General features: G+C 52.0%; 1 protein-coding gene across 1 annotated transcript; it reads left to right on the top strand.

Moving 5' to 3' along the window:
• The first annotated feature begins 7,579 nt into the window (after positions 1-7,579).
• LOC105819307 (NKG2D ligand 1-like) lies at positions 7,580-10,278 on the top strand. The gene is made up of 4 exons (XM_012655510.1): positions 7,580-7,658; positions 7,880-8,161; positions 8,823-8,926; positions 10,144-10,278. Exons 1-4 carry the CDS (start codon positions 7,580-7,582, stop codon positions 10,276-10,278), a joined length of 600 nt encoding a protein of 199 aa, XP_012510964.1.
• The last annotated feature ends 3,449 nt before the right edge of the window (positions 10,279-13,727 follow it).

Below are 13,727 nucleotides of genomic sequence, written 5' to 3' on the forward strand. Positions count from 1 at the left end.
CAATATAATTGAAGGCATGTTAGAATTTTGAATACTTTTCTACAGGAGAAAATTTGAATAGCCTCTTACACCCATATTCAAAAAACAGTACTAAATTTCACTGACAAACACTATAATTTCATTTTTTTACAACAAAAAGTTAGCTCTACAAAAAAAAAACCAGGCTACACCTCTTTTACCAGGCCACCATCTCTCTCACGATGTCACGCTGGCTTCAGCTAGCAACACTTTGTGACATTCCAGAAAGAAGGTTCCCATCCTCGCAGGAACTTGGCCCTTCTCTTAACCCCCCTTCAGCCCAAGCCCCCACGTTTGCCCCCAACCGCGCGTTTTGGGTCCATTCTGGGTCTCACTGGCCCTGCCCAGGCCCAGCCCCAGCTCCAGTCCCACCGCGCAGCAGAAGCAGGAGGACAGACCCAACTGGGATCCCCGGCCAGAGCCACTGGGACCTGCAGCCATGGAGGACAACTGGAGAAGGAGCAAGGGAGCAGGCTTCCGGGATCAAGGGCAGGGCTCCCAGGCTGTCTTGGCCTGAGTCTGGTGGCCCAGAGTCTGCATCAGGACTGAGCCTGGAGTGTCCCACTGTCCACGGAGGCCCACCCTGCTCTCACCTGGCCGAGCTGCCAGGGGCCCTAATGCCAGCCTTCTGCCTCCCTCCTGGTCTCCCAGTGACTTTCCCACTTGCCAGGCTCATGGGTGGGGGCTCCCAGGCCCTTCCCAGTGGCCTCCTATGAGGGACCCACCATGCTCCCGCACCCAGGCCATGGGTGGGAGTCTCTGCTGCAGCACAGATCACGGGGCCACCCAGTTCTGGCCCACTCACTTCTGAGTCCCACCCGCTCTGTGCTGGTGTCCTCCCTACCACCCTCCACAGGGCTCTCCAGGATACATCGGGCCACAACTGTCTAACGTCCTGTGTACCTGATAATTTCCAGAGTTTTCTGCCATCCCATGTCCCTGTCCTCAAGCAGAGACAGGCCCTGTGCTTGGCCCAGGCCTGCTCCACTTTCCCACAGGCTCAGCACTGTGGGGTTTGTCATCACTAGGTGCTGGTCCCCCACATGGAGACTGTGGAGTGGGAGGCCTTAGTCTAGTTTCCTTATTGGATGGGAAATGGTCCAATGCAGGACCAGGATACAACTTAGGTGTTCTGCCCAGTCCTCACCCCAGGCTGAGACCTCCCCAGCAGCCAGGGGCCACTGGAGCCCTCTCCTCCCTCTCACTTCTGCCCACAACACCTAGCGCCTTCGTGATGACTGAGACAAGGATGCAGTCATGGTTTCCCCTTTGAGGATGGCTGCTGTGACCATAGTGATGAGCTGAATACAGGTGGGATGACAGCCATGGATTCAGGTGTGGTTTGGCCATAAGTGGCTGTGCTGCAAAGTGAGCCCTAAACATGAATAGAAGTCCCCCTCAGTACCTGCTCCCTATGGAAATACAATCTATTACATAACTATTGAGCAACAGTGGTCTATTAGGTCTTTTTAAATTTTTTTCTGCAGAAGTTATACAGGCATATAGCATATTCTCAAAGACTTCATGCTTTTGGTGGAGAGGTAAAGAAATATACAAACAGACTCATGCTTGTAATCCCAGCACTTTGGGAGGCCAAGGTGGGAGGATCGCTTGAGGCCAGAGGTTCAAGACCAGTCTGGGCAACATAGTGAGACCCTGTCTCTGCAAAATATAAGAAAATTAATTGGGTGTGGTGTCTTAAGCCTGTAGCCCAGCTACTCAGGAGGCTGAATCAGGAGGACCAACTGAGCCCAGGAGTTGGAGGCTGCAGTGGGCTATAAACAGGCCACTGTTCTCCAGCCTGGGTGACACAGTGAGACTCTGCCTCAGAAAAAAGAAAGAAATATACAAATAATTATCACAAAGTGAGATATCCTTACTGTGGCTTCAGGTATTAGGAACATAGGAGAGTACTGTATTATTTATTTATTGTGGGAAGATGAAGTAGACACATGGGAGGTGATATTTGTGCCCAGGTTTGAGGGATGACTGGCTTTTGCCCAGGTGGAGCAGGCCAGCAGCGAGCAGCAGCAGTGAGCAAGCATTAGGAACTTTTGCTCAAAACCAGCATCAGCCAGGGACATGCAGGAGGACTGCAGGCTGCTTAACTGGGATAGGGATGTGCCATTCCCTCTGATGTGATTTCTAATTCAGCAAAGTGTCCCACAGGTTATGATTTTAGGGAACGAAGTTCTCAATGCTGTCCTTGATTTTAATCAGCAAGGTCTCTTGACAGCCTGTACTGGGCATATAGCATGAGCATATGCCCATTGGGCATGAGCATGAGCATAATTTTTTAATGTTTAATTTTGGTAAAAAGCATTAAACAAAATTTACCATTTAGCCATTTCTTAGTGTACAATATATTGTTCTTTTAATCCTCTGAAATTTGGGTGATGTTTGTTTCTGTAATAAAATCTACCTGGAAGCTGTGACCCTCCTCCCTCCTGCCTTGGCTGGAGTGACAGCAGCTGTTCAGGACAAGGCGAGAGGCCAGGGTCCAGGGCAGCCAGGGCAGCAGGAAACACAGCATAGCAAGGCTGGGTGTCCAGCTCCAAGCTGGGGATGGGGGCAAGGGCGGGAGGGGAAGCCACCATTGCCGCCAGATATACACACGCAAGTGTCTTAACCTTCTGTTGAGGGCTGAACTCTGATCTTTTTCTTTGCCCAAAAAAATCCTTTCTAAGGGGGCCTGGTGAGTCTCACTTATAAATGACACAATCTCAGTAAACAGGTTGTAATGATGTGGCTTACTTCCCAACCTGATTCCCATGTAGCATCTCATAAAAGGTAGAAGACACTTACCTGAACTCAAGCATTCCTTTCTGCTGATTCTAGTCTTTTGGACAAAACCTAACTCTTTCAGCCAATTGTCAAAGAATCCCTAAAGCCCCCTATGACTTCTAAGCCCCCACTTTGAGATGTCCCACCTTTTGGGGACAAACCAATGTTTGCCTTCTATGTATTGATTTATGACTTTATCTGTAAAGTAGTGTAATTCCTGTCTCCCTGAAATGTATAAAACCACACTGTAACCCAGCCACAGCAAGTCCTCTTGTTCAAGGCTTCTTGGGCATGGCTCTGGGACATGGGCCTGGAATGTGGCTCAGAATAAACCGCCTTAAATTATTTTACAGAGTTTGTCTTCTTTTATGTTGACACTGTGCATCAGCTTTCACAATCAGAAACTGACAAATGCTATTAATATTTAAACACATGAAATGAGGAGCTCAACTCTGTCCTTGCCCCCGCTAAGGACTCACCACTGAAAAGGGGCCTATTTCAGGCATTGGTCCTGCCTTCCCTCCACTCAGCACAGCCAGGCCCACCCTGAGGAGAGATGCAGCCCTGCACCCAGTCCAGGGCCTCTTCCTGTCACTTCAGGTCTCTTCAAAGGGTGGAAACAAAGGCCCAGGACCAGGTCCCGCTTATCAAGATTCGGGAGCCTTTCTCAGCCTCAACAGGTGCCGATTCTCCTCTCTGTCACCAGATGAGCCTGCCATCACTTAGTGCCAGCTGGGTGGCTGAGTGAATGGCTGAATACATGAGAGTCTCACAGAGAACCACTGGCCTCAAGGCTGAGCCCTTGCGGAAGGGACTAGAGGGAAGCCTGTGACTAGCGGCCTGAAGGTGGCAGCAGCGGGAAGGTGGGGGCAGAGTCCTCAGCAGCCAAAAGTTGACTGGCGGGGACTTCCAGATTTTTTGCAAGGAGTAACTTTGGTTCACAACAGGTCTGGGGCTCCATCAGGATAAAACCTTCTAGAAAACATATCGTTGCGGCTAGGACGGCCAACTACGGACTTGAGCCCGTTGCATTGAGGCCGCAGTGTGCCGGGGCGAGACCGGCGCGGACCGGTTTGGGCGGAGCAACCGGAGGACAGCGCAGCCTCCGAGCGCCCTGGGTGGGTCAGACTGCTTGCTCGGTCCGCGCTGTCCTCTGGGCTCCGGGTCTCCAATGGCACCGGCCGCGGGCTCCAAGTTGGGTCAGACGGTCCTCAGGCTTTGGCTTCTGCTTCTGCTGACGCTCTGGGCCTGTGCGGGGCGGGCCGGTGAGTCGGGGATGGACCCCAAGCGGGGTCGGGGGCAAATGCGGGGGGCTTGAATCGAAGGGGAGGAAAGGGGGTGCCTTGCACCGAATGAGAGCCCGGCTTCTAGAAGGGCGGGAACGAGCTCTTCAGACCATGCCCCGCTCCTCAGGTCCCCTCCGCGGGCTCCCTCCCTCCGGTTCCCCGTCGCCGGGGCCGCAGGTTCTCGCTCAGCGCAAAGAGAGGGACTGGAAAGAGGCAACAAAATCGCGGCGGGAGGATGGGAGGGGCGAGAGGGATGGAGAGGGCCGCAATCGCAGGTGAAGCCCCCCTACCCCAGCCCCTCCCCGCCCTCTAGAAGCGAAAGCCCGAGCCACGGGACTGGGGCTCAGGTGTGGTTAGGTCTGTTGAGAGGACGATGAGTATGCCACAGGTTCGCGACCACAGACGCCCCTGCGACCACCACAGGCCCTGCTCTACTCTCACAAAATCTCCCCACACTAACCCTCCAGCACCCCGGGCTCTGTGCCCTTGAACTTCCTGCTGCACTTTGCCCCAGGACATCACCTGCAGGGCAGGGGCTTCCAGACACTTCCCACCCCTCCCTCCCCATTCATTGCGCCAGTGCACAGGCCACATCCTTTTACTCCCCACCTCTGTCCTCCCCCGTCCCCCCACAGGCCTCCCTCACCTCCCCATCCATGAAGGGGCCCTAACACCTCCACCAACTGGCACCTGTCCCCCTTGCCCGGGGACACACACAGCAAACATGGCCAACCTGCCCACAGACCTAAAGTAGGAGGGATGGGAAGGACCTTTCCCCCAGTATGACCCTGGGGATGCTGGTAAGGAGAGGCACCCCCCTCTGCCCTGGGGTCCCTCACCCACCTATTCTGCCTGCTGGGCAGACAGGATCATATGCAGTAGTGGCCACTTACACAGGAGTCAGCGAAGGTTTCCCACAGAGGGAAGGGACTGGACGCTTTCCTCTCTGCAGGTGTTGATTCTTTCTCTGTGGCAAGTACAGTCTCTCTGTAAAGCAAAAACAGGCAGAGAACCTGCAGACAAAAGGGGGACCAGACGTAGACACTGTCCTAGTTTGGTGACCCCAGATCGGGATTACACACTGTCCCAAGGATTGGTGTCCCATCCCCAGGGTGTCCTATCTCAGCTGCAAGGTGAAGAGTGACAAGCAGGTCTTTCCCTGCCTAAAGCTTCCGAGTGGGATGGATGAGATGGTAGTGCGGGTCCTATGGTTTGGGGCCTACTGCTCCCATCTTTGCTGTGGCTTCCTGGTCCACATGGGCCAAGGGACACTCCCCGCAGCCACAGGTATGAGCCCTGGGGAGGTGCTAGGATGACAGTGTGGTGTCCTGGGCATCAGAACACCTGCTTATGCAGGTTCATTGTTCCCTCTGGCCCTGCTTCTGCCAATCCCAGGAGGATCATATGTGTCTTGTCATTGCTGGGCTTATCTCCTGAATGACCTGTTGGGTGAGGAGCACATTCCATGATGGACAGCTCCGAGGCTGTGTGGTCACTGGTATCCCATGGCTGAAGGCCCCGTCTCTACCAGGGCCCAGCCATGCAGGAGCCACTTTTAGTAGTGGCATTTCCCTGCTGCAAGTGGGAGGGCCTTGCTGCTGAGCACCAGGAGTCCCTGTTGTAATTCTGCAATTACGAATTGTCATCAACTCCACAAATCCACTTTTCCAACCATAGGTGCCTCTTGGATCTTACGGTGTCCTTGGACAGATGGCCCTAGTGGCAGGTCCAGCCACACTCATTGATCACTTATTGTCCATCGCTGGTTTCAAGCAACTAAAGGAGTTATGTGCTTGCAGGAGACATCATACAGCCTGCAAAGAATAAGATATTTACCATATTAACTACAAGGGCTGTCCATTCCTGGAACAAAACCAGCGAATGTGAAATGACCATTGAGTAGGTCTGTGGACTCAGGGCACGCCTTCTGAATAGGACCTAGGACAGGTGTCCATTCATTACCTTGCCCCAAAGGTGCCTCGTCAATAACAGGGGTAGGATGGTGCCTCAGTCAGTTGGCAGGAGGTCATCACACACTGTCCAGTAGGAAGGTCTCCATGTTTCCTGTTTCCTGGTGCACAGGTACCAGAGGGAAGGCCCAGATGGCTCTGTGGGGAGGTGGAAGGAGCCACTGCCATTGTGGTAAGGTTGTTGGGGCCCTCCTGGGACCGTGGGCTCTCCTGTCATGGGTTCTAGGCCCGAGACACGGTTCAGTTGTGAAAACTGGGCAGAGGAGCCCAGTTTTTCCCTAAGGTGCTGCCTTCAGCCTCCTGATCATCCATTCTGTGTTCAGTGTTTGTTGTCGCAACCATGTAAATCCGGCAGTATTCGGGTTGGCTGCCATCTATTCTGCCTCTTGCACCCCATGTCCAGTTGGCCATGGGCATGGCCCTCTGTGGCTCTCTAATCAAGTCTGCCACTGCACCCTCCTTGGTTCTGACAGTGCAGTGCCTCACTCAGATTATTTCAGCACGTTTCACGCCCGTTACTACTGGGAGCGGTTTCAGGAGCGCTGTCTCCTAGCGCCAACCCTGCCTTCAGCAACAGGCATCCCCGAGCTTGTTCACAATGCCGAGGCCCTGTGCACTGTGCATTCTTTCTATGCCTGGGAGGCAAGAGTCCTCTGGGCTGTCCTACCGACCACAGTGCAGGGGACATTGTTCTGGGTTTCACACTCTAGCCACTCAGCACATGCACTGCCTTGAGCTTTTCGATCTCCTCCTCCAGTGCCCTCCCCAGAAGTCCTGCATTTTCTGTTTCATGCCGTGTGCACCATACCTGTGTCCAAGGTTCCACGAACGCATCCTCATAGCAGATGAGCATCATGCCAGGGGCTTTGCCAACGTGTTAAAGCCTGTGACCCATGACAGTGAACTCTCCTTATGTAACCTGCATCCCGTCCTCACCCCAGACCCCCTGCCCCAGCATCCTCAGGGCAGCCCCTGCACTCTGCCCCTCCCACACCCACGTGGGCTGCTGCTGAAGGTGCTCTGGCACCCAGGCCTCTCCTCCCATCGCAGGCGGGCACCTCCCTGGCGAGGCCATGTGCTGACCTATGTGGGCAGAGGGGAGGTGGGACATGTCTGGGCACATGTGCTTTCTTGCCAGACACAGACCTCCCCCTCGTCCCCCTCAAACAAAGGAGGAGCAGTGGCCTTGATCTGGTGGACGTGACAACCCAGGAAGGCGAATCCTGACTGGGCCGCCCAGCCCTTCAGAGGGAGTCTCTTCCTGTCACAATGGGGAGACAGTATCTGGGGGTCTGTTTCTCCCCACCCAGCCCTCACATCCCTTTCTCCTCCACAGAAACTCACTGTCTTTCCTATATCTTCACCATCATTATTAAATCCACACCTGGACAACAGTGGTGTGAGGTTCAAGCCCAGATGGATGGAAAGATTTTTCTTCAGGGTAACTGTGGAAACAAGAATTTCAAACCCTGTGGTCCCCTGGGGAAGGAAATCTATGGCACAAACGACTGGGAAGAACAGATGGAAATACTGACTAATGTGGCGGAGGACCTCAGAAAGAAACTGCTTGATATTCAAAGGGAGAATGACACACCGTTGGGTAAGTTTACAATGGCCCAGGGCAGCAGAGAGCAAATACTAGGGTAATTTACAGGCCTTTGTTCCTTTTATGTAAAAAAGAGGGAAGGGGGATTTTGGTCTGACCCAGTGGGTCCGGGAGCAAATCCAACATGTGGCAGAGAGAACACAGCCAGGAGACAGGAAGGGAACAGGGTGGAAGCATAGGACTTGTCAAGCCCAGACCTGATTTCTTTCCCTTAGGGACAAACAATTTCACCGTGAAGGTGAGGATGTCTTGTCAGCATGAAGCCAATGGACACACCAATGGATCCTGGCAGTTTCATTTCAATGGACAGGAGTTCCTAGTCTTTGGCTCAGAGAGTAGAAAATGGACACTGGCTCATCCTGGAGCCAGGCACATGAAAGAAAAGTGGGAGAATGACATGGATGTGACCAAGTTCTTCCATAACATCTTGATAGGAGACTGCAAGACTTTGCTTACAAAATTCTTGTTGCATTGGGAAAAACTGCTCCAGCCAACAGGTAAGTGAGAAAACTAAATATGGGAGCTTCCTTGGAGTTGAGATCGAATTACCCAAGCATGTGAGAGTGTGTGTGTGTGTGTGTGTGTGTGTGTGTGTGTGGATGTGTGTGAGCAAAAATGATCCACTCATTTTGGGTTCTTCTTGGGAGGATAATGAAATTAGTCTGGTAACTGTCCTCACTTCCTCTCTCACCTCCTCTCTTCCTCACTGCACATACTTTTGGTCCATTCATTGTGATTTTCTAAATAGCCTCAAAGCCGTGGGCACCATGATGTTCCCAGACTTAGGCCTGACTGTTCCCTCCTGCTGTTCTCCTTTCCTCTCACCTGGTCTGTTTCTGGAAATCCTCCAAAACCTCTTCAAATGCCAGCTTCAGAGACCCTCCCCTAGCCCACCCTCAGGCATCACCTCCTGTTCTGCCAGGGCAGGAGGGATGGGTCATGGGGTCCCCTTGTTTCCCTCAGCAGTGTGGGAGCTCCCGGAGGACAGGACACATCCCTGCCTCCCCTCTGAGCTCAGAACCTGTCCTAGTGACTGTCACACAGCAGAGGGTGCAGATGTCTGGGCTGCAGGAGGACCTGGGGCAGCAACAGTTGAGGAGGCGACTCCTCAGATTGGGGGCCTGGACCAGGACTGTCACTCTCCTGTTTCCATTTCAGCACCACCCACCGAGGCCCCAGGCACAGCCCAACCCAAGGCCAGGGCCACCAGGTCCATCTGCTGCAGCCTCACTCTGCTCCTCCCCTGCTCCATCCTACTGGCCGTACTGAGAGAGTGCCTAGAGTGACAGGTGCTGTGGGCAGATTGGGAGGGGAGCAGGGCAGGTGGGGAGGTGGGAGGACCGGGAAGGGACTCCCAGAGCACCCCCGCCCCGTCCCTTCCACGGGACCTTCTTGTCCCGGAATGAGACAAGGGAGCGAGACCTCCTGTCACTTGACAGTAGTACCCTGGGCCAGCTCCACTCTGAGTTCTGAAGAGTTGTCACTGTCACAGGCCAGCAGGAAGGGAGGGCCCACACCAAAGCTTAGGGCATCTGGACACTGGAGGGGAGCAGCAGCGTCAGGGGATTCTCAGAGCAGGCTGTGTGTTCCTACGGGCCCATGCTGGGTGGCGTGCAGACAGCAGGACCACGGGCACCAGCAACACATTGGTAGCTCCAGGTGATGTTTCAAAGGGAAATAGGTTTTGTTTACAAGGAAGAGAGCAGAGGAACTGAGTATAATCCCAGGAGGAAGGGCTGCAACACTCTTGACACTCCCACTTGCAAAGGCTGGAGCTCAGGGCTGCACTCCACGGAACGTGGCTGGGGACACAGCAGCTAAGCTGGAAGGTTGAGAGCAGAGAGTGTCCAGGTCGAGGTTGAGAACAAGGCCAGTCCCCCCAGACCCTGGGATTCCCGGCTGGGCCCTGGGCAATGTCCCTGACACCCAGCCTCCTGCACACTCCAGACCCTGAGCCAGCAGATGAGCAGAATTGACTCTGAGGACAGGTGGGCTGAGCTGCGGCTGGAGTCCCACAGTCACAGCTGAGCTGGACCAGGGATGGATGGGGACAGTCACATTCAGGGTTGTGGGTGCCCTTCCCAGGGTGAGGAGAGGCTGAGAGGAGGCGAGAAAAGGATGTTTGCCTGCAGCCCCTCCCGAGGCCAGGGCGTCATGGAGCCAGGCCCTCCCTCTGGACAGGCCCCGGGGCTGGAGAGCCCATGAGAGGGAGGAGGCACTGAGCGGGGCGCAGACCCTCCCTCAGCAGCGTCAGTCCCGAGCCACATGGTCTGCGGCGGGGCCTGGGCTGATCTGCGATTGTAAATGGGGGTGGAGGTGGGTAGGGGCTGCAGGCACCAGGCATTGGGGTAGCAGGAAAAACATGTCCCTTAGTGACAGGTCCCCTCTGACCGGGGCAATGACTGGGGAGGGATGGCCCAGGAGAACTGGCCCAGGGTCTCCTCAGCCTCCTAAACCAACACTTGTGTCTTTTCTGAAGGTGAAGCTGCTTCCGCCAAGCCCCTGTGAGCGTGGCCTGGTTCACACTCTCCCCTGTGGCCGCCACCTGTCCAGCACCTGCTGCTGGTGTCCAGACCTCCAGGAGTTCAAGGCTTCCCACATCCAGAGTGTGTGATGGAACTGCACCTTCCACATCTCAGGGCCTATGTCCCTTAGTAATGGTCCTGTTGCACTTTCCATAAATACCAGCCTGTTTCTCTTGGTGCTCAACAATGGATTGTTTCCTTCCGTAATTTATTACACTATACTGATAAGCTTCTGCGCAGCCAGAGAAACTATCACGAGTGCAAACAGGCAACCTACAGAATGGAAGAAAATATTCACATGCTGCACATCCAATAAAGGGCTGATAACTAGAATCTCTATAGAACTCAGGAAAATCAGCAAGAAAAAAAATCAAACAACCTTATCAAAAAGTGGGCAAAGGACATAAACAGAAACTTTTCAAAAGAAGACAGTCTAATGGCCAATGAACATATGAAAAAATGCTCAATATCTCTAATCATCAGGGAAATGCAAATCAAAACCACAATGAGATATCGCTTATCTCCAATCAGAATGGCCTTTATCAAAAAGTCCCAAAACAATAAATGTCGGCGTGGATGTGGAGAGATAGGAACACTCATACACTGCTGGTGGGACTGCAAACAAGTACAACCTCTGTGGAAAGCAATATGGAGATACCTCAAAGAGATACAAGTAGATCTACCATTTGATCCAGCAATCCCATTACTGGGCATGTACCCAAAGGAAAAAAAGACATTCTATTAAAAAGGCATCTGAACTAGAATGTTTATAGCAGCACAATTCACAATGATGTGGAAACAATCCAAGTGCCCATCAATACATGAGTGGATTAATAAAATGTGGTGTATGTATACCATGGAGTTCTACTCAGCCAGAAGACCAGTGGAGACCTAGCACCTCTGGTATTATCCTGCATAGAGCTGCTAAGTGAAGTATCCCAAGAATGGAAAAACAAGCACCACATGTACTCACCATCAAATCGATAATAACTGATCAACCCTCGTGTGCACATATAGCATTCACTGGGAGTTGGGCTGGTGGGAGGCGGGAGGAGGGAATGGGTATATTCACACCTAATGGGTGCAGTGCACACCGTCTGGGGGATGGACACGCTTGAAACTCTGACTCAGGTGGGGCAAAGGCAATATATGTAACCTAAATATTTGTACCCCCATAATATGCTAAAATTAAAAAAAAAAAAAGAACTTGATGTTCTACAAATCTCAGTGACTTTGGAATTTTCTTTTATAACCCAGTATAGAGTTAATGGAATTTCATGTCCTCCATGTCAGGCACTAATAAACCTAGCGACCCTGTGAGATTTCCTGTGGAAACACAGTGTAAACTCCCAGCAATCTGCCTGTGGGTCTCACGCCTTGTCCTCACACCCTGGATGCAAACACATGTTCTGTGCTTAGGGACTGTGATGTTTTCTGGGTTTGCCCCCACACAGGTCCCCCTCAGCAGTGACTTCCCTTGTCATTCCTCAGCCCTGACTGCACCTGCTTCCATTGGAAGTCAGTCCTCACAACAGAGCAGGACTTACCTTGAAAAGTTATTTTATTCCCCCATGAGCAGATGATCAGTGTTCAGAATAGATAAGGAACTCCTACACGTAAGTAAGAATACATCGAAGTCTCCTAAGACATGGGCAAATGCCATCAAGAGTTCACAGATGGTGAAGAAGCCTGTGAAATGTGTGCCTCAACACATCCCAGATAATGAACATGACACAAAGTAAAAGGGCAGCGGTATACCTTGCACACCCAGCATACTAACACACCTGTGAATCTATCTAACCAAATGGACAACAAATGGAACATCAGACCTCTCTTCACTGTTCGCAGGAGTATATATTGAATAGATCCTCTGACGTACAATCTGACGATATCCAATTCAGTGGACAGTGTGCTCCTCCTGCTATGCAACGATAGCAACAACCCAGAGTTAGTTCCAGGCTTTCAAAAATACTCCAAAAGATATATAGATATCTGGTTATTTACTGTGGTGCTGTATGTCTTAGCAAAACATTAGCAATAAAATATGCAACTAAAGTACAATATATTTTTTAATGTTGGAGAAAGATTTCTGTTTCTGTGTAGAAAGTCTGAACTACCAAAAATGAAACACCCAAAATGCTGCATAAAAATATTAATATCTTCAAATATATTAATGAGTTCTGATTGATACACAATAGTAATAAATAAATAAATCTGATTTTTCCACATTTTTTCAAAAAGACGCAGATCAACAAATGGGGGAAATTAAACACCACAACCTGTATCTCCATTAAATGGGGGGACAGGAAATACCTAAATGCATCAGATGCTTGGCTGGGAAAGGCATTATTAGGACAATTGATGAAACTTGAGCAGGCTCTGAGCAGAGGTGGCAGAGATGTCTGGGTGGGATCCGTTTTGGTGATGGTCCTGTGGTTGGTAGGAGCGTGTCCTGCTGTTCAGGGAAACACAGTAAAGCACAGGGCTCAGGTGGCATCACTCAAGATGGGGAGGGGTCAGCGTGACAGCTCACTCTCAAGGGCGCAGGAAGGGAACCTCTCTGCACTGCACGTGCACCTACTCTATAAGTTCTGCTTGTATTAAAATTTCATCTACAAGTTAAACAAGGGAAATTAAGGAACACTTAATTTTCAGAAATTGATGTAAAGAGTCAAATACCTCAATAAACACAGTCCTGACACTGCTGCTCCTACAAAGCCTGGTCGTCTCCTGTGTTTCCTCCTCACTCTTTGTTCTCTGTCCTCAGGCGGTTTCTCCCTCCTCTTCCTCACCTGCACAGTGAGCCCCAGGCCCTTCGATGGGGACATTGAAATCACGGATCCTGACCCTCACTTGAATGCAGGAGCTGGTAGGAGACAGAGACACAGCAAAGGGCTCAGCAGCTCTTCTGCTATCAGATCCGCTATCTTCCCTGCTAGCGTGTGGGTGTGCATGTGCTTGTGTGTGTCTGTGTGTGTGTCTGTGTGTGTGTCTGTGTGTGTGTCTGTGTGTGTGTGTGTGTGTGTGTGTTCCCGTGGATTTTCTGCCTCAAACTCATGACTGCCACAGGGATTTGCCGCACCTCCCCCCGTCCCATCTCACCTCTTGATATCTCTTGCTCACCAGTCGTCCAAGGTCACTGTCCTGCCCTGCCCCCTGGTCCTACCTTAGTGCCTCCAGGCTTTCAGTTCTGGCACATTCCTCACAGGTGTTCCCTTTTCCACTAGCTAAGAAGCCGTCAAGCTTAAAGGTGGGCACAAGTGTCACCTCCCGTTAAGGCTACCTCACCTTCCTGCACTGGTCATCATTCTGCAGAGAAACAGAAGCAATAGGACGTGTGTGTGAGTGTGTGTCCTTGTGTGTGTGGGGGGGGGACGTGCACAGACAGAGAGAGTCAGAGAGGGACAGCGAGGGAGATTTATTGTAAGGAAGAGGCTCACACAATTACGAGGCGGGCAAGTCCAACCTCTGCAGTGTGGGCCGGGAGGCTGGAGCCAGGAGAGTGAATGGTGAGGATGCAGTGTGAGGCAGTCTTCTG

Source organism: Propithecus coquereli, unplaced genomic scaffold (genome assembly GCF_000956105.1).
Source record: "Propithecus coquereli isolate 6110/MARCELLA unplaced genomic scaffold, Pcoq_1.0 Scaffold48, whole genome shotgun sequence".
In the NCBI taxonomy this organism is placed as follows: domain Eukaryota; kingdom Metazoa; phylum Chordata; class Mammalia; order Primates; family Indriidae; genus Propithecus; species Propithecus coquereli.

What these genes read in the sequence shown, in the direction of transcription:
- LOC105819307 (XM_012655510.1), top strand. Translation starts at nt 7,580, where the DNA reads ATGGAAATACTGACTAATGTGGCGGAGGACCTCAGAAAGAAACTGCTT. An exon ending in GGAGAATGACACACCGTTGG is followed by an intron (nt 7,659 to 7,879) that starts GTAAGTTTACAA and finishes TCTTTCCCTTAG; the next exon opens with GGACAAACAATTTCACCGTG. An exon ending in CCTGCTCCATCCTACTGGCC is followed by an intron (nt 8,927 to 10,143) that starts GTACTGAGAGAG and finishes TCTTTTCTGAAG; the next exon opens with GTGAAGCTGCTTCCGCCAAG.